General features: G+C 33.0%; 1 protein-coding gene across 2 annotated transcripts; it reads right to left on the reverse strand.

Annotated features, from left to right (window-relative positions):
• Nucleotides 1-1,379: 1,379 nt before the first annotated feature.
• Nucleotides 1,380-18,634, reverse strand: LOC106076503 (uncharacterized). 2 transcript variants are annotated; one of them, XM_056039119.1, is made up of 5 exons: nucleotides 18,514-18,634; nucleotides 15,425-16,376; nucleotides 6,734-7,402; nucleotides 2,046-2,166; nucleotides 1,380-1,465 (listed from the first exon to the last, which is right to left on the reverse strand). In XM_056039119.1, exons 2-4 carry the CDS (start codon nucleotides 15,474-15,476, stop codon nucleotides 2,072-2,074), a joined length of 816 nt encoding a protein of 271 aa, XP_055895094.1. In that variant the 5' UTR covers nucleotides 15,477-16,376; nucleotides 18,514-18,634; the 3' UTR covers nucleotides 1,380-1,465; nucleotides 2,046-2,071. The 2 variants fall into 2 exon arrangements, 1 of the variants encoding a protein (XP_055895094.1); XR_008779473.1 differs by lacking the exons at nucleotides 6,734-7,402; nucleotides 15,425-16,376; nucleotides 18,514-18,634 and adding an exon at nucleotides 2,710-2,950.
• Nucleotides 18,635-19,912: the final 1,278 nt, after the last annotated feature.

Here is a 19,912-nt window from a genome sequence, read left to right on the forward strand (position 1 = left end):
AAATGATAATTTCTGTGAAAGAACATTTGCGCATGTCTGTAGACAACATTTCCTCCTACTTTCCAACTCTACTCATTGCACATTGCCAGAAACTCATTGAAAGTCAAAGTTGAAGATGTTTAGGAGACAGAAATAATTGAACAGTGAAACTTTTCTCTTTAAATAGACCTCGACCCAATTCTGGATCAAGCGTTTGCAGCCATGTTTCTATTTGTCTCTGTTCTACCTACATCGATTTGCAGTAATATATTTATTTCATTTATTTGTAATTGCTAATAAGGAGAAATATATATTTCAAGAATATAATTAGGCCTACATACTGTACCGTGATTAAACATTAAGCTTTGGCATTGCAAATCAGATATTTACATTAGGCTTCTAATTAATATTTTGTAACATCATAGTTTTAAAAGAAAATAATTTAATGTTGGAGGTCGCGAATAAGCGAGGAATTGTAAAAAGGGGTCGCCAAGCTAAAAATGTTGAGAACCGCTGATTTATTGCGTCTTAGACAGGTCCTATCACTCATGACTTCCTCTTGGTTTACACATTCAATTGGCAATACTAAGAAATGACACCCAATAAATCTACAAGAGTAACATGGTCAATAGAAATACGTTTTGTTATCTCGCAGGCATTAGTTCGATGTGAACAGAAGATATGTGTGTCTCAGTTCTCTTACACTCGAGGTCAACGGTAGTGAAACACAAAAACTGAGTCCATTTCATTTTATTTTTGGACTTTGTGCATTATTCTCATCCGACTGTATTCAACAATTATCAGGCTTCAAAACGAGACACTGTGGCAGTCGTATGATTTCTATTCCACGTATGCGTACTGGAGTTCCGCGTTAAGTCAGACCATGCAAAGAAAATGTATTTGATTTTTTTTTTTTTTTGGTTTAAGGCACATCAGCATAATTTAGGCCACGTCGTGCGCATAAACCCTCAAGGGTTACTTCCCTTTATAGCTCAAGATTTAAATGTTATACAGTGATAAATACAGCTATGTTATTAAAAATAAGTTCCATTCATATCTCAAGTAGTAAAAATTTATATAATTTAATAAAAATCTTTTGCAAATATATATTTGCAATTATTTTACCCTAAAAATTAAATTTTTGTAGTTAACCCCCACCTCTCGGATAAAGCCCAGTATTTTCCCAGGTTCGACATAGACAAACAGTGTATTTTAAGTTCTCTACTCCAAAATCTGACTTTTTTAATTCCAAGATTTAGAAACGTTTGTTCCAAAACACGAATTTAAGATGTGAACCTCCTGAACCAAAACGCAACGTAAATGCAAGGATTAAATCTAAAAGTTGGTAAATGTGTTTCCGCCCATTGAGACCAAGTGAGTCATCAACAAGAACAAAGTCAATGGCTTGTTATTAGTTTATTTACATCTTTTATTCCAATCATCCCGTTTCTCGAGAAGGTCGTGTCAATGCATTTTAAGACATCAACTGAAACATAAAGTACAACATGAAAACATCATTCTGTGTATTGTGTTAGCTGGCAATGTAATATTTCTCAGACCATTCTTTTATATTTATTTATATTTTAAAATCAGTTTAGTTCATATGTATATATATGTATTTATTTCTTAAATCTCTCTCTCTCTCTCTCTCTCTCTCATTCTCTCTCTCTCTCTCTCAATCCGCTTATAGAACGTAGATTTTTTTTTTACCTTATTTACCTTAGCGCCGTCTGCTAGTCTTCATAAATTTCTTTTTTTATGTTTTTGCATTTTCGGTTCGGTCGGTCTGTCTGTCTTTCTATTTATCTACCTATGTATCTATCTATCTTTCTATCTATCTATCTATCTATCTATCTATCTATCTATCTATCTATCTATCTATCTATCTATCTATCTATCTATCTATCTATCAATCTATCTATCTATTTATCTATCTATATATCTATCTATCTATTTATCTGTCACAATATGCCTTTATGTTTGTCTATCTATCTACCTAGAGCCAAGTTTTAACAACTCAGCTCAAGACAGTCTTGTATGTGACAATAATCTTAATGCCAACGTACATGTAACTCATTGACTGCGGTGTTTTTTAACTTGGATAGTGAAGACTGCAGGCCATTTCACAGGGAATGTCATCACCACAAAACTCAAGACAGTCCTTGTATGTCAAGACTTCCCTCAGATCTGAAGAGGTTTACAAATTGTATTATTACAAATTACAAAAACAAAACTAAACAAAGCAAAAAACATGTTACGAAACAATGAGGTGTATAAAACAGCTTCCGTTGTTATTAGCAACCGTTGGCATGTCTTACCACGTGACACTTAGTGTCTGTGCGCAATAAAATGGCTGTAAAGTTCGTACTTGACCTCAAGTCTGAAGTCTCTTTGCTTGTCATTTTGCCCAGATAGTCGCTGCTTTCTCTGTCTCTGGTACCACACATATAAAGTGGACCTGGAAGAAACTTTTCCCTGTTGAATGTGTTGATACTAAGATAGTTTAGTAGCTTTTTAAATGCATCATTCTTCCTTTTGTTTTGACAAACTCGAAAGCATCTTTTAGTGTAAAACACATGGAATAAAAAAAAATCTCAGCCACATGGAAATGTCCAGAACATTTTGAGACACTTTCACATCGGCTTTGTTCTACATCAAAACATCTACGTCATCTTTCATGAGACGTGCTAAGGAAAAAAATAAACATGGATGTACCGTGACGTCACTTACCAGACTTGCCAGCCAGCACTGAACAGACTGCCAGGAGGAGCAGACTTAAGATGTAGAGAAACTTCATGGTGAAAATTAACCAATTGAGTCTGCCTCTCAACTGTGCTACACTTTTTTTTTTGTATGTATCTATGAATACTGGACTTTTAAGTGCAGATATTTCGAATGGGTTACTGTGAAATGCGTTCAGCTTACTTTATAGAGATCAAACAGATGGAAAATGCTTTACTTCACCAAAGATAAGAATTTATAAATACACACCAAATAACCTTGACCTTTATTGCTGAATGTAAAAGATCAATAACTTGAACATTTTGAGTTGACTTAATTATTTATTAATTTGAAATAAGATAAAGACCCAATATTTCTATTGACCTATTCAAACCTTTACAACAGCTGAGGCGTTTATGGAATTTGTCATGTTATTAAAGAACAGACACATTCAAAAATAAATGGCGTTCTGAAAAGCACTACGCCAATAACAGATCATGTTTTCTGAACAAATATTTTTCTTGATTTTTAAAATAGAACCATTTCAGAAGATAATATTTTAAATGTCGTAGTCTGTAGTTCACTGTATTCAAGGGTACAGCTAGCGATAAATCATAAAACTTCACATAATGATTTGAATAACAAGTCGGCCTATAATTAGATACCTGTCATATGCTATACAATGTATAATTTGTGTATAGAAATGCCCAGCTCGATTTCAACACCCAGTCCGCCACAATCTCGTAATATGACCATACAGTCTTAGCTTGATTTTGACAGAGGGTCAGCATGAAGCTAAATCGCACATTTTTACTTCAATTAGTATAATATATTTTTTGAGATATGAATTATTTTAGCGGCCCTCTGTTAGTTTTGTTTAAATGTCCGTCTGTCCATCTGTCACACACAGATCTCAAAAACTAAAAGTGACATGACAAATCATATTTCGCCATACGTTGTGGCTTGCAAAGTTGAGGTGCAACAGCTTTTTTTTTTGTTTTGTTTGTTTTTAATATTAATTATGCAAACGATTTTTTTCATGATAATACACCATTTCTAAAACATAATGTAAGAGAGATTATATTAGCAATTTGGTAACAGAAAGATGGTTTTTTTTGTTTGTTAGTTTTTTTATATTTTATTCATATATTTGTAAAATATTAAAAAGTTTTCACTAGAAATATAAAAATTAAATTGTGTTTTTTCCCTCGTTCACTAGCCACTAAAATTGTAAAGAAAACATTTATGTTTGTTTATAAAGACTTAGAATGCATTTTGTATGTTAAACTAAATATCACGCATATTTTTTTTATTTTTTTTCGTGCAGTAGCGTTGTGTCCGCGGTAAAAAGTACAAATCTAGACCCACAAAAAAGTTTTAAGTAAAAATATTTTTTTAGTAACCACCTCCCCTGCCGATCAGGATACAATTCGCTTTACTTTTCTGCATTTTGACTGTCGGTCTGTCTGCCCGTCACGTTTACATCGCATAAAAATATACAAAAAGTTATTGAAAATCGGTTTTCACCTTAAATTTTCCGTTCAAAACATTGCAAAAATGTTAGTTTGTATATTATGTTGTTCCGGATGTTTTTGTGAAAAGAAAATTTACGAAAATGAATGTTTGGAATTGTTATGCTAACTTATTTAACATTTAATTTTCTTAATTAAAAAAAAACATTTCATCAAAAAGTAGTCGTTCATATTTTTTAAAAAGACAAAACATTTAAAGGCTGAAAAAGTTGTAAGTCTTTATGCTGACTTGTATTTCATTAACTATAATTACCATACAAGTTGTGCCGGATCTTACGTGAAATGATGGCTTGAACTCGCACTTCTGACTTTTATTACTCTTAATATTCTTGGACATTACTGAACTATCGATAGTGACTGTTCCTGATTGTTAACTAAAAACAAATTTATGCCCTATGGACTTACTCTACAAAATATCGAAAATTGGTTGTTCAGGATTTTAGGAGAAAGTCATTTACTAAAAACAATTGTTGAAGCTCTTTTGAGTTATTCTAATTTATTTTTGATTTTGCTACAAAAAAAAATAGAAATAGAAATAGCAAAATATACAAACACACACACACAAACTGGAAATCTCCGGAAAGTATTAAAATCTTTTGAAAACTAATACAAATCTCCAGAAATATATAGACAAAAATTGTGATTTTGGGGTGTCATTCAATATGGAAAACGCACGATAAAAAAAAAAACGGTATTATGAAATACCCGTAATTGTGGAATCTGGTGAAAGAAGCTTCTCGCGCCTCAAACTAATGAAGAATTACTTGAGATCAACAATTCTCGTAGATAGATTGAAACATTTGGTAATTCTTGCTATTGAGCGTAATCTATGTAGGAAATAGAAATTTTATGATATACTGTATGACTCACTACATGCAAAGATCATAAAGTAATTCTGTACGTAGTAAAGAATGAATAAAATGCAAAGACGAATGTATAAGTACACTTAATATTCTCTTACTATACGTATCCCTACTCAAACATGGCCCCGCGAAATCTGTTTCGCATAGGGCACCACATGGTTAAGGCCCTGCTATTTAGTGACTGCTGAATACAGAGTAGATTACTTGTTCCCCCCCCCCTCTTTTTTTTTTATTCGCTTAAGTTACGTGGGGTAGAAATAATTAAGAGTGATCTTTCCATGATTTCTTGGTCACAATGGTAAAGTCCGGTCCTGCTATTTAGTGACAGCTGAATACTACTTGTTCTCCAACCCCCCCCCCTTTTTTTTTTCGAAGGGTAACTCTAGTCCGACTTGCAGAAATAAAAGAGTGATCTTTCTTTAACTTCTTGTCCAAATTGTTGAGCCATGAAAAGAATTATATATATAGATCCCCATAATAGGTAACCTATAAGTTTCTATCAACCACCCACACTTCTCACATTTAAAGCAAATTTTAAAAGTACATATAGACTCTTCGTGTAAGAAAACCCTAATTAAACTACCTTATTTAGTAAAGTTTTTCAGAATTGTTTAATGAATGTATCTGAGTAAATGTGCTAGATCTAGTCTACTACATTAAATATTATTACATCAAGCAGTAAACGGTTCAGGAAAGTATAAATAAATGGAAAAACGTCAGAAACTCATCCTAGATCTAAGTGGTCCATTGTAAGTTTACCTTGTGGCTAAAACCATGTTGAAATAATATAAACTCTGTATGATCCAGACAGGCAACACTGTTGGCTTCTCAGACTGAACTTCGAAATGCAAATGAAATTTCGTTTATGTCACTGATCATTACCTGGACAGGTTGGATTAATTCCTAGTCTCCTTTTAGATTGGGATAATCTTTTTTTAAAGTTGTATTAAACATCGTGAAAGTTTGAAACTCATGGCGTGTGTTTGAGAGTGTGTGTGTGTTTTTTTGCCTGACCGTGCAATAAATTTGGTACTAAAAATATAATAACAAATGAAAACAAAAATAGTTTAAAGACAGTAACTAGTCTGACACAACTCACTGTGTAAACGTCGTGAATATATTTGTATGAAAAGCAAAACATTTAAAACCTCTTTTTAAAAAAGTATCTAGAGAAGAGCCGCAAAATCAAGGTCATATAACTCAATACTGATGGAATAAGCTCACTTTTTTCTATAAAAATCAGAATTAGCTAATTAGTTAATATTTTGTTGATTCATGTATTATCAACGACTATGAATGATTCTACAAAATGGGGAGTGGATAAAAATGTCAAAAAACGTAAGAAATGGAATAACTCTATAATAATAAGTTGTATTTATTTCCTTTTTTTTATACGAAGCAAAAAAATTAATTAGTAATAAATGACTACCTAATTGGTAATTTTTTAAAATTAATTAATATTAGGTACACCAAATACTTATACTTTGGAGAAATAACATACACAAATAGTGTACCAGACAGACACACACACACAAAGACAAAATAAGTTGATATACGTTTCGTTTTTTAATTTATATTTGACGAATAATTCTATAGAAAAATGATTGCATTGATTACAAATTCAAACATATCTTTTACCTATTTGATTCATACATCGGTCATGGCATAGATGGTCACCAACTGGACATGAAGCCAAGCATGAAGCTATATCTCTCTTGCTTATTGGAGCCATACATCGGTCATGACATAGATGGTCACCAGCTGGACATGAAGCCAAGCATGAAGCTATATCTCTCTTGCCTATTGGAGCCATACATCGGTCATGGCATAGATGGTCACCAGCTGGACATGAAGCCAAGCATGAAGCTATATCTCTCTTTCCTATTGGAGCCATACATCGGTCATGACATAGATGGTCACCAGCTGGACATGAAGCCAAGCATGAAGCTATATCTCTCTTGCCTATTGGAGCCATACATCGGTCATGACATAGATGGTCACCAGCTGGACATGAAGCCAAGCATGAAGCTATATCTCTCTTTCCTATTGGAGCCATACATCGGTCATGACATAGATGGTCACCAGCTGGACATGAAGCCAAGCATGAAGCTATATCTCTCTTGCCTATTGGAGCCATACATCGGTCATGACATAGATGGTCACCAGCTGGACATGAAGCCAAGCATGAAGCTATATCTCTCTTGATTATCCAGTTCTGCGACATACAATATTCACGACAAGCAAGATCACCGTGACACCAATTGAAGGCAAGACAAGAAGCAACATCTCTGTCTTCAACTGCTGCAGCTGAAATAAATTAACTGGATCTCAATGACATTGTTACACAATTGTAACACTTTTTTTCTGTTTATGTTATATCGATATGACTCAGCTGCCATTCAAAGCCCTAAGGTAAAGAACACATAAACTAAATCTTTACATTAAAACCTAAACTGAAGTAGACTCCATTAGTAGAAATAAGCTCAATAATGCCCTCTATAGAACAACAACTGAACTGATGGTATTTCAGCTAGATTACTCAAAGAACTCAGTAATGAGCTAGCACCAGTGTTCAAAATACTTTTTCAGGCATCTCTTAACCAAGGCAGAGAACCAAAGGACTGGAAAGAAACTAACGTCACCTATTAAAAAAAATCAAAAAAAATCTGATCCATAAAACTACAGAACAGTATCACTTACCAACCTCACATATAAAATCCTAGATCACATAATATGCAGTAACTCCATAAATTACCTAGAGAAATAAATGTCCGTACTCCATACCAACATGGCTTTTTTAAATATAGATCATGTGAATCGCAACTAATATGACTAATTGATGATATTTCAAAAAATTTAAATAATAGTGAGCAAATAGATGCTATCTTATTAGATTTCTCCAAGGCCTTTGACTACGTTCAACACCATAGTATGCTTAAAAAAAGATTACAAAGAGAGTTGTGTTATCACAGAAACTCATAGGCGACATCCGTCGTATCCATATTGGATCTGCCTATTTACAAGGAATATTCAAGACGTGACTTTGCTTCGATTATTAAAAGAAATAATTTGTTAAAAACTCATTTGACGTTGTAAAAATGTTTTTGTTTTTTTCTGTAAAATATTTTAAATGTTTTGGATGCTCCTTCAAGGTTTAAGATAATCTACTTTGTAGTCTAAACCTCATGCTAGACGGCGGGGCATGGCAGCAAACAGCTATGAGCCCGGGACCGTCGAGATCATCAGTCTAGTAGCGGCTGCACGACCAGACATTGCTGTTAAGGTAATAACAAACTAATATCCTATTATTAATAAAGAGATATATTACAAATTTCAGCATGACAACTACCAAATATGTACAATATGTAAGATCGATTTCAGATAATCTTTAGAAATGGAAATTCTAGATCTTGTTCTAGTCTATATAATTCTAGAAATTCTAGATCTAGAGTCTACAATGGTTTTAATTAGAATATAAATCTAGATCTTGTGTAAGAAAAATCTAGAGCTAGTGTAAAAAAATCTATATCTAGTGTAAAAAATCTAGATTTATGTAAAAAAAAACAACTAGATATGATCTAAATCTAGCTAGTATGTCTTTTTTTTTTTTGAATACGAGAAACTTGGCGAGATTTAATAAACACTAGTTCACCGAGTTCTAGGAGCATTTCCTTAGAAGAATTCATTCCATAAAAAAATCCTTTACGTCAAACGGCCAAATTAGACTAAAATGTCTTTATTAACACGAGGGAGGTAACGAGGGCTCATAGACATTGTTGCAAAGAGTTATTGTAGCATTTCCTTTAACGAATTCATTCCATATGACGTCAAAGGAAAAAAATCAAGATAAAAAAGCGCATTTTTAATGCTTTTTGTGTGTCAGTCAGTCTGTCAGTCATGTTAATATCGGAAGAAAAAAACAACTAAAAGCTATGGAAAATCTGATTAACCTTTACTTTTACTTCCGCAATATGGCCATAGTAATAAGTATCTAAAATAGATTGTTCCGGATGTTTATATAAATATATATATATATAGAGAGAGAAAGAGAAAATCCCAGATACATCAAATTCTAGTAATTAAATTTTTTGGGATGGTCTAGTAAAAATTATATGTACCATAACCTCGTGGAGGAGATTTTCATACCATACTTTGTTTTCCTTAAAAATCCGAAGCAAGATATTATAGAAAAATAGATTTTGTAACGTTTTAGCTAGAAAATTAAATGTAGTGTAACACAGAAGTGTGATTTTAAATGCATGAGGTTCTACTTTTTAAGGTAACTAGTTTCGAAAGTCGATGCATAAGAACTCCATTTTAAAAAATGTGCTTGACATTTACATACAAAGTGCATTCTTAGCCTTTAGAAACAAGCCGAAATGTTTTCTTTGAGCAGCTCATCGACCAGAGACCAGTTAACTAAGTAATTATATTTGGTTGTTCACATTTTTGTACTATTTATATATATATTTGACTTAGTGATAGTAAAAATTCACAAAAAGTTTCCTTTCTTTGTTAACACATTGAAAAGTTACCTCCCTTACATTTATGTAATTTTTTAGAACTGATGTATTTTTATGAAAAAAAAATCGCTTGCATAATTAACTTTATAAACTAAACGGATCGCTTTTTGAAAACAAAAGTAGCCGTTGCACCTATACTTTGCAAGCCAAATCGCACGGTGAAATAATATTTTTCATTTCTTTTCTAGTTTCTGAGATTTGAGTGTGACAGGCGGACAGGCAGAGAAATGAACATTTCCCCTTACGGGGTCCGCTAAAAATTATAATATCTTGGCATTGATGGTCCAAATATCATTAGTTCATGAACACAAGTCACATTATTTGCATACGATTGCATAATATATAGAACAATAAAAACAACACAAGATACAGAAATTTTACAAAGAGAATTAGATGGATTACAGAAATGGTAATCAAATTAGAGCATGTCTTTCCATCCAGAAAAACGGCAATTATTAAGAGTAGCAAAAATAAAAACTAAAACAAATTAATTCCACTTATCTTATTCATCGTAAACCAGTAAAACGCAAAATACCTAGGTGTTATAATAAATGAAAAAAACTGTCATGGAATCCCCATATTGAAAAACTAAAAAAAAATCAAACAAAACATTAAGATTTTTTAAAAGAAATTTATATCAATTAAATAAGAACATACAAAATAAATGTTATTTAACCTTGTTTAAGCCAATAATAGAATATGCATCCTCTGTTCGGGACCCCTCAACTCTAGAAAACATTAAGAAACTGGAACAGACACAAAGTAGAGCAGTTAGATTTATAACTAACGAATTTTACATTTGACAAGAGTAACACCTTTAGTAAAATCACTAAATTTAGAAATCTTTCAGGAGAGAAGACTCAAAAGTAAAGTAGCAATTAGACATAAAACACTCGTGAGCTTGCGCTCCCAGATTTATTTTTATATGTAATTTTAGCTATTTTCTTTTGTATAGAATATTGTCAGATTTTATAATTGTACTTCCGCATATTTTTATATGGGTTAGGGCGTTTAGTATAAATAGTTAAACCCATGCTACATCCTGTACAGTTGACCAGCGGTCAGTAAAGTATATCGCTGTCTGTGTGACAGTTGAGGATCTACGTAATCTGGCATATGATTATTTAATCTTTTTAAAATTTTTATTCCTGTACCTGGGACGGCCTGTAAGTGTAGAAATATTTTATATTTTCTTTTACTAGATCTATGTCAAACTGTGTGTAGATATGCTAGATATATTTTAATTTAGTTTTATTTTCTAGTTGGCAGTTGTTCCCAACAAGCTGTATTAAAAATGGCGGCGCCCGGCTTAGCCTGATATGAATATGTTGTTCATGCTCTAGATCTAGTAGAATATATGATTTTGTATTTATAGTTTGGCATTTATGTATTGCAGGCTATTATTACTGCTGATTATAACTGCTGAATATAACTGCTATTACTCTGCTGTAGGTTTAGTGTTATTTTGTGTCCGTAGTGTTACTGCTACCTTAGTCGGCTTAGTTAGTGGCTTATTTATACTAAGTTAGAGTCTAAGTGACAGTAAGTCTGTTCTTAGTGGATAGTAAGGTACTAAGGTGTTCTTGTTTTAGTTATGGGTTGGTTGTAGTAGTAGAATATTGTAGATCTAGACTAGTTTATTGTAGTGTGTTTGTGTAGATCTAGGTCTAGTGTAGTAGTTGTCGTGATTTAGTTAGATAGTTGGTTTTATCAGTTTGTGTTAGATAGTTGGTTTGGTTAGTTTGTTGGTGTTTGTAGTGGCGTAAATTTAGAGGGTTTAAGCTAGTTGCTGAGTTCAGTTGTAGTGGTTAGTGTATATATTATTTTTTATTATTAATTTATTTTAGTATGTAAATAAAGTATCGTTTTGCTTTATTTATCCTAAATTAATGTTTGTTCTTGCTTTCATTTAGTTTAGGTTAGTTAGTTTAGTCTAGTTGTCTGCTTACTTAGGCGACTCTAGCCCCTTGGTCGTAGACTAAGGTGTCACAGATTGAGCCCACCCAGTAGCGCTAACATCTGCCTACTGTTATAAAATTTAATGTTGAGCAGAGAAAAAGGTCCACTTTCGCGCCTCATGACCTGCTCACACACTGAACCATAATCTTCAAATACAAATACAAAATTTAATAAAATACTCAGAAAGACACAAAGATAAAGGCACATTCCTCGTTCCATATGCTAGGACAAATTTGTACAAATACTCCTTCTTCCCTTGTGCTATTAGAGCATGGAACGGGTTGCCTAATCCAACCAGGAAAACCAGTGACTTGGCGGGATTTAAGTCATTGGTTAATATGCTAGACTAAAATCATGACGTAGGACGTAATCATCTTCTTTTTTGAAGTTACGTCTGTATTGTACATGATAAGATAAAATATCATAAATGAGTTTCCTAAATCCACAAATGAATTCTTTAAACAAATAATCTCAGACTCAACTGAGATTAATCATTATAGTAGCCCTGAATACTGACCTGAAGCGTCACAACCTGTGGGCTGTTTAGACCAATAGTCTTAGCGTTTTTTCGGTGGGGGGGGGGGTGTTTGGGCAATATTTATCGTAGGATCAAACAGCAATCCTGTTTTAAATTTCTTCGCTTGTATGTGATACATAGATTTCTTCTATCGCAACTTGATTCCATGTCTAGAATCCTTCTCTCTAATTGTGCGGTTAAGATTCGCAAGCATAAAGGAATGTCGCCAAGACCAGCGAGCGAACCAATTTGATTTTTGTGTCGAGGCTTAAACCTTTGTCATTGGACTGTGCAGCACTATCTAGTTATTCATATCTTGTTCCTTTATTTGAGTCAATAACTCCGAGATGTGTAAAGTTGTTGGCGATTGGCAAGATTTTCGCTGTCCTAACTTTTTACGTCTAATAAAAGAAAATGTAAGCAAAGAGTGTTGGAGATGATGAGCCTTGGATGCACAGAGAATCGCATGATATTCTGAAAAAAGAAGATTTCAATCTAGTCCTTGATCTTTGTTTAGTCAAGAACAATCTAATACGGCCTAACAAAGTCTAGCATAGTCTAGCACAATTTAGCACAGTCTAGCACAGTCCTTTTTCTTTGTTTGGTCCAGCCAATCTAGCACGGTCTAGCACAGTCTAGCACAATTTAGCCGTCCCTAAGTTCCTATTCAGTTAAAGTTTATCTCTGGATATTTTTAAGTCACACGAAAACAATTTTGTATTTTAATTTTAACTAAAATATTTTTTCCTTTCCATTTCTCTCTAGTGTATGCACAGTCAAATAGTAGCTTTATATTTATCACAGCATCAATAGGGTTTGTTGCTGAACATAAAATGTATATATGTGTCAGACGCAAATAGCCCAATTTTAATTAAAAGAAATTACAAATAGTCATTTCTCTATAGAAGAAGTTACGAAGGCTATATAAAATACAACCACAGACCTATATATACTACAATAAATATAGGTTTTTGTATGCTAGTTACGATTTATTTAGGTAGATGCTGTTTTACTATTACATACCAAGTATTAGAGTTTAGAAAAACCCAGGTTTGTTTCTTGAGCAACGCTATTAGCTAACACCTCATATCATCTCTCCATTAGTATATTTAGATCTATAATCTAATTCTAGTCTAGATGTATATATAAAAATCGAATAGATCTAGTAATAGTATAGATTCTATCTTGAGACTAGATTGCCGAGTCTAGCCTATGCTATGCATATAGTCAGTTTTTATAAGAAAAAAGTCTAGATATTAATAAAGACTAAAGTTTTTTTAATTATTAGATTATTAGAATTAATTAGATATAGACATAGACATAAGACATAGATTTAATAATACTGTAATACGTTTACTATACTCTATACTTAATCTACTAAACTAGAGATCTATCTATAGATCTATCTATAATATAGTCAATCTAGATCTATACAATATTCATTATAATACTTTTACTTATAATGACTTAATTAATAAGTTAGTACTTAGACTTAGATCGATTTTAGTTTATTAATAGATTTACTTTTCAATGCCTAGACCTAAAAATAAAATTGCGAATGATGTCTATAATGACTGATTATTTTTTTTTTATAATAATAGGCCTATTAAATCTAGGTCTAGACCCTACTTAAATCTAGTCTAAAATAATGACTGTCTAAGACTCTAGATGATTGAGAAGTTCACATAGAGGTGTTTTTAATAATACGGCATGTCAGCTGAAAGTATATAAAGTGCTTTTTATTTTGTAAAAATAAAAAAGAGGCTCCTGTACTCAGTGATAGATTGCCTAACTTTCAACTAATAATAAATTAACAATTAACGTTGAATTACAAGAAAAGTAATCATTTTTCCCGACATTGAAAAAAGGTGCCGGTACCCCGTACCGGTGCGTACCGTCACAAAAATATATGTATATCTCAATCTTCTTTTATTTAATTTATTTTGCGGGGTTATTGCTACTTAATACATTAATACCGGATCGATTTAAATAGGGCCTAAGTATACAAGCAGGATTTCGAGCATTGGATAAATTTATTATTTAAGTACAAAGTTTTATGGAAGAGGCTATATATTAGTTGTTTGAAGATTGTAACTTCTTAAATTTAGGCTAAAAATATCGAAATATACATTTTTACTCTCATTTCTAAATAGTCAGAAGAGATGGACTGACTCATAGTGTAGCTTGTGTACATCTGCAAAAACACAAACTCAGTTATACTTTCAAAACTATTAAAAGAAAAACTTAGTGATTATTTTTACTGTATAATTCTATTATTATTCCTTTATAGAATTAGGATATAAACAAAAATTTGCCATATGACTTTATCTAACAGAAAAAAAAATGAAACTTACATCTATTTATGCGGTTATTTATAGTTACCTAGTAATATAAAATTTATTGAACTAACACGTACATTCATCATAATGCAGCCATGCGATTTTTCGTTTATAAACATAGCATTATTTAGGACCAATATTTTACAAAGGCTGCTTGGAGAAATCAGGTATACCCATTAGGAGAAAAACGACCCCTTTACTCAAGAAAAATTTAAGAAACTAGAACAGACACAAAATAAACAGTGACATTCATAACAAAATAATATTCAAATTGATTAGAGTAACACCTTTTAAAGTAATCATTTAAAGTTTAAAATCACTACAATTTTTTTCAACAATTACTTTGTGTATTAAATTGTGTATCGGAAAATGCCGGGTACATGAAATAAGCTAGTCCTAAAAAAACAACACAGATCTTGGGTAAAATACTCATAAAATAAATAAATAAAAAAAGCGACTTCCGGCCCAATTCTTTTTAATCAAAGAAACGAAACGGACTAGTCCAACAAAACCTATTGTAATATAAAAATTGGAATGACATTTGTTAATTGTACCTACATGTAGCTGTAGAAATTAAGTTTATAACTTAACTTTCTAAAGTTTCAGTAATCGATAATTGGTGCAAATAATGTTAAACTCGTTTGTTTCTAGGATTAAAGGGTCATGTTGCCAGCACAACTTACAACCTCCATATTTTCCCTCTCCAACTAATTCAGGTACACATTTGATTAGGATAAACTCTGGGATCAACTTAAAATCCCAGTTTTTCCACAGGGATTTGAACTGTAAAAAAACTTAGACGTTTAGCACCTAACCACTGAACAACCAAACTCTAAAGGAGTTCTTCTGTTAGATTAACGTAACGTCACAGCGTTCAATTTTTAGTACACTAACGCCATCTCGAGTCAAAAGAATGCTGTCCATTTAAGAACAAGCCTATAGCGCTACCTAAATTTCTATTAAATCAGTAATAAAAACGTGACATATTTACCTGTCACATAGTGACAAATCAAAGTCAGTGATACGAAAATGAGTTTAATCATTGGACTGTTTATATAATGTTTGGCATAAGAGAAAAAACAATGAATCTTCTATGTACAAACCACGATTAATTATAGACTTCTTCATGACAAGGCAGTTTATTTATATTTGGACAATGATAGCCTTATCTAATCAGCTAGTGTATTATATATCTACCGGTCCTACAACAGTAGTTGGCTCTATGTAAGGAAGATGAAACAAGGACTCTACGTTTGCTTAGAAAGTGGATTATAAGGCAGACAATCGAGATTTCGCAAATGGTTGGGAGAAAAATTGAGTTATGGCTCTTGAGTAGTATACTCAAATTTGATAATCTTTAGTTCAATGTTCTATTAATAGTGAATGATAAGGTTGGCGACATCATTTATAAACATTGTATATCAACCAAAATCAAGATGTAATTATTGTTCAGTTATTTTAAAGACTTTTTTCTATACCAGCCGGGCTACCATTCAGTGACAGTTGAACACTTCCCGAAAGACAGTTGTCCGAATGGGGTGGGTTTGGGCAAACGAGCAGGGTTATAGAGTCGGCTGTCCCGCATTGGTTGGCGACGTAGAGAATTATATATACAGAGAATATTGTTTTTCCCCTCCCCCCCCCCTTTTTTTTTTGGCTGAGCAGCGCTCTCTGTTCCCGCGAAAGTTACGTGGGGTCAGTGGGTTTTTTTTTGTTAAGAAATAGGTCCCGGTAAGTGATGGATTGCCTAACTTTTAACTACTAATAAATTAATAATAAACGTTAAAGTAACGTCTGTATTATCAGATAAGATAAAATACAAGAAAAGTAATATTTTGGTCCTCACAAAAAAAGCACTGCGTCCGACTTGAAGAGTTATTTTTTCCAAAACATTTTTATCGAGAGTCGGCGTGCGTGCTTGGTAGCCCGCATGGTTGGACAACCTAGAGAATTAATATAGATTCAAAACACGTATATGCATACTAAATATTATCGGAGATCTAATTACTTCATTTGGACCATTGTGGTGTACCATTGCTCGACTATGCTATCTTACTATTCCCAGTAATTATTCTTTGGATACTAAATCTTAATGAGGTTGTAACTCTTTCATTTTGTTTCCACTTTATACGATATGTCTGACACATTTCACCTAAAATTAAATGACATTAAAGCATGACATTGCACATTATTTTAAAAAAAGATCTCTCTGTTGACACCGAGTTCTTCGTGCTGTGTAGGTCGTGAGTGTCTTGAGAAGGTTTCTTGATGGATCTGGAGTTTCATAACTAACATGATCTCTCTGTTTGTCTACTATAATTTCTTTTTGCTGGTAATTGTATATGTAGACCTCAGTGTCCTGTATGTTTCTGTGCACAGGGCGATAAAGAGATAGCAGAGGCTTTGTCTATTTAATATGCCACAAAAGGTAGATTGAAGTGCTCGTAGTAATGAATAGTTAGTTCAATAAATGGGTAAGAAATATTTGTATAGAACTATTTGCAGTTGTGCAAAGCACAGAAAAGAATGACATTGGACATTTTTTAACATTTAAACCCGTCCATTTCTTATGTACTTATGATTTATATGATTCCTAGATTTTTTGGGCCAAGCGAAATGCTTTATACGTATAGTTTTAGCTTGGAGAGAGAGAGAAGCGACAAAATATAAAAATACCAAAGGTAGCATTTATGGTATTTATGGTCAAGAGTATTAATATTATTTAAACAAATTATGCAGTACCCCCCCCCCACACCACTCTCTAGAATGGATCAGCCAGTATTTGCCAATGGGCCTACCAGAATTAATGAAAGTGGTGGCCATGAAAAAATCTTTTAACATTTTCAATACCAAAAACCTTTCATGTTAGAGAAAAATATTATTGAAAGGGTTCTACTCAAATTTAAAAAAAATGACATTTCAATAGGGAAAAAAAAAAGAAAAAAAATGTCAGAAGAACAATCTTTACATGCCAAACTCCCTATTCAAGAAAATAAACAGAGGTCAATACTTATTAATGCTGAATTTCAACTTAAACTACAAGATATCACTTAGGTAGCTGATACATTTGAATAAATTTAACCCAAAAAGGTTTGTTTTAGCGGCCATGGTGTTTTGTTGATGTTCGTTTCAAAATGAGTTGTTGTATCTGATGATTTAGCAAAAGTTCTTTATATTGAATACAAATAGCAGAAGTGAGAAGACAACTCTAGGCAGCAAAAAATAATCTTGATAAAACTGGGTGGTACTTGAATGTTTACAACACACATGCCATGAGATTTCCAAGAATCTCTAAAACCAATCTTTTCATGACGTCTGCAACTGTTGTCTGCATCTTCGTGAATGTGACGTCATGTAGAAATACTTTTTAAAACTAACATTAATTTGGGAAAACACGACTATCTCATAATTGTCTAAGGAAATTTTTTTTTTCTGTGTTTTAGAAGCATTTTATTAATTCTTGTACACATAAAAATGTTAATTTTATAAACATTCTTCTTTAGTTTTTGCAGTTTTTTTATACTTTTTTTGTACGCAAGTTTTAATTGTGTTAGCCATGTCTTTACAAACATGACAGTCTAAAGTAGTAAAGTTTACGTTAATAAGCATTTGACTGTCTACTAAAGAGCCCATGTTGATGTTAAGACTGTTTCTTTTTTTTAATCTTACATTCTAATATACGTTTAGACTATAGATAAATAGTTATAAACAAGAAACTTTAAAAATAAAATGGACAACCATTTTTCAGTGGTCTAACTATTAATAAATGTAGGTATTTAGCTAAATAAAAGCTATTTCGGTTCTAGAAAAGAAAAAAATCAACGGGAAATTTTTTTTTTGGGAGCTTGGGGGGGGGGGGGAGAGACCATAATGTGACTTCACCGAGTGACACCCACCCTAGTGGCGTCACTGCCTGTTATAGTGACTTACCTCCCCTGAATTGTTTTATTTAAAAAAAATGTATTTTTATGAGGGAAAAAAAACTTACATGTTTAATTTTGAAAATTAACACTTTGGACTTAAGAAAACAAAAAGGTAAAACGACTACATCCTATTGAGTAGCCGTAGAGCTCGACTTACCAGACTTGGATACTTCTAAGAACTTTGAACGTATTTCTTATGCTGACTAGAATGATATACGTAACCGATGGACGGAGCACTATAGCGTACTTTTTATTGCTGAGTCTCTGGTCTTAGTGACTCTAGTATCTCTACGCCAAACTGCAAGAGTTACTTATGTGTAGATATATCACTACGCCAAACATCAGGGTTTTGTTTATTATTATGAAAATGTGATTTTTATTGCTGAGTCTCTTGTCTAAGTGACTAAAAAAAAGATAGAAATTCAGCTGGTAGAAATTCAGTTGGTTGAAATTCATTTGGTAGAAATTCCGCAGAACTATTAAAAGTGTCATTGGTCCACTGCAATGGCATTACTCTATAAGTGGCGGATGGACAACTCTATAGTGGGCGAAGTGCTTTCTGAAAGCCAGTGTAATTTTTAAACTGCTAAAAAAAAACAGACAAATGTATCACTACGCCAAAATGCAAGAGTTACTAATGTGTAGATGTATCACTACGCCAAGGTGCACGCGTTCAATATAATAATGGATCATTCTCCGCCATGACACTAATGGTTGTTGTTTGTTTATTGCTGACTGTGAACCTAGATCTTACTTAACATGGTGGCAGCGGTGTATTAATGATCAGAGCTAATCATTAATCAGTATATAAAGGTTTATTGTTTGCAATAATAAATAGGCAACAATTCGAGGCTACGCCGTGCAATGGCAGCTAGAAATTTCCTTCCTGTACCCGAGCCGCTCGAGGTAGAAGGAAACATGGCCGCTAATTGGCAAAAGTTTCACCGGAGCTGGCGAAACTATGAGTTAGCCATTAAATTGTCGGAAGAATAATCATGATATTAACCTAAGAGAGCTGATGAAGAGATGTCAAGAAAAGAAGATTAAACTGAACCACGAAAAGTCTGTTTTTAGAACAGATGAGATTAAATTTTTGGGTCATATTATTACAGAAGCAGGAATAAAACCAGACCCGAACAAAGTATCTGCGATTTTGAGTTTGAATGCTCCAAAAGATATTTCATCAGTCTGAAGATTCTGTGGCATGGTTCAATATCTTGCAAGATTTGTTCCAGACTTGTCGACAGATTTACAGACCATAACAGAGTTGATCAGAAAGAAAACACCATTTATTTGGTCTGATCAATGCACACGAGCTTTCATCAAGATAAAACAGAAAATATCGACTCATGGCACACTGATATATTTTGACCCTAACAAAGAGCTTACATTACAAGCAGATAGTAGCCGAAATGGGTTGGGAGCAGCGTTATTACAAGATGGCAGTCCAATAGCATATGCTTCTAGATCATTAACTGATACTCAGAAAAGATGGGCACAGATTGAAAAAGAATTGTTGGCAGTGGTTGTTGGTTTGGAACGTTTTGACCAGTATA

Source organism: Biomphalaria glabrata, chromosome 8, assembly GCF_947242115.1.
Source record: "Biomphalaria glabrata chromosome 8, xgBioGlab47.1, whole genome shotgun sequence".
In the NCBI taxonomy this organism is placed as follows: domain Eukaryota; kingdom Metazoa; phylum Mollusca; class Gastropoda; family Planorbidae; genus Biomphalaria; species Biomphalaria glabrata.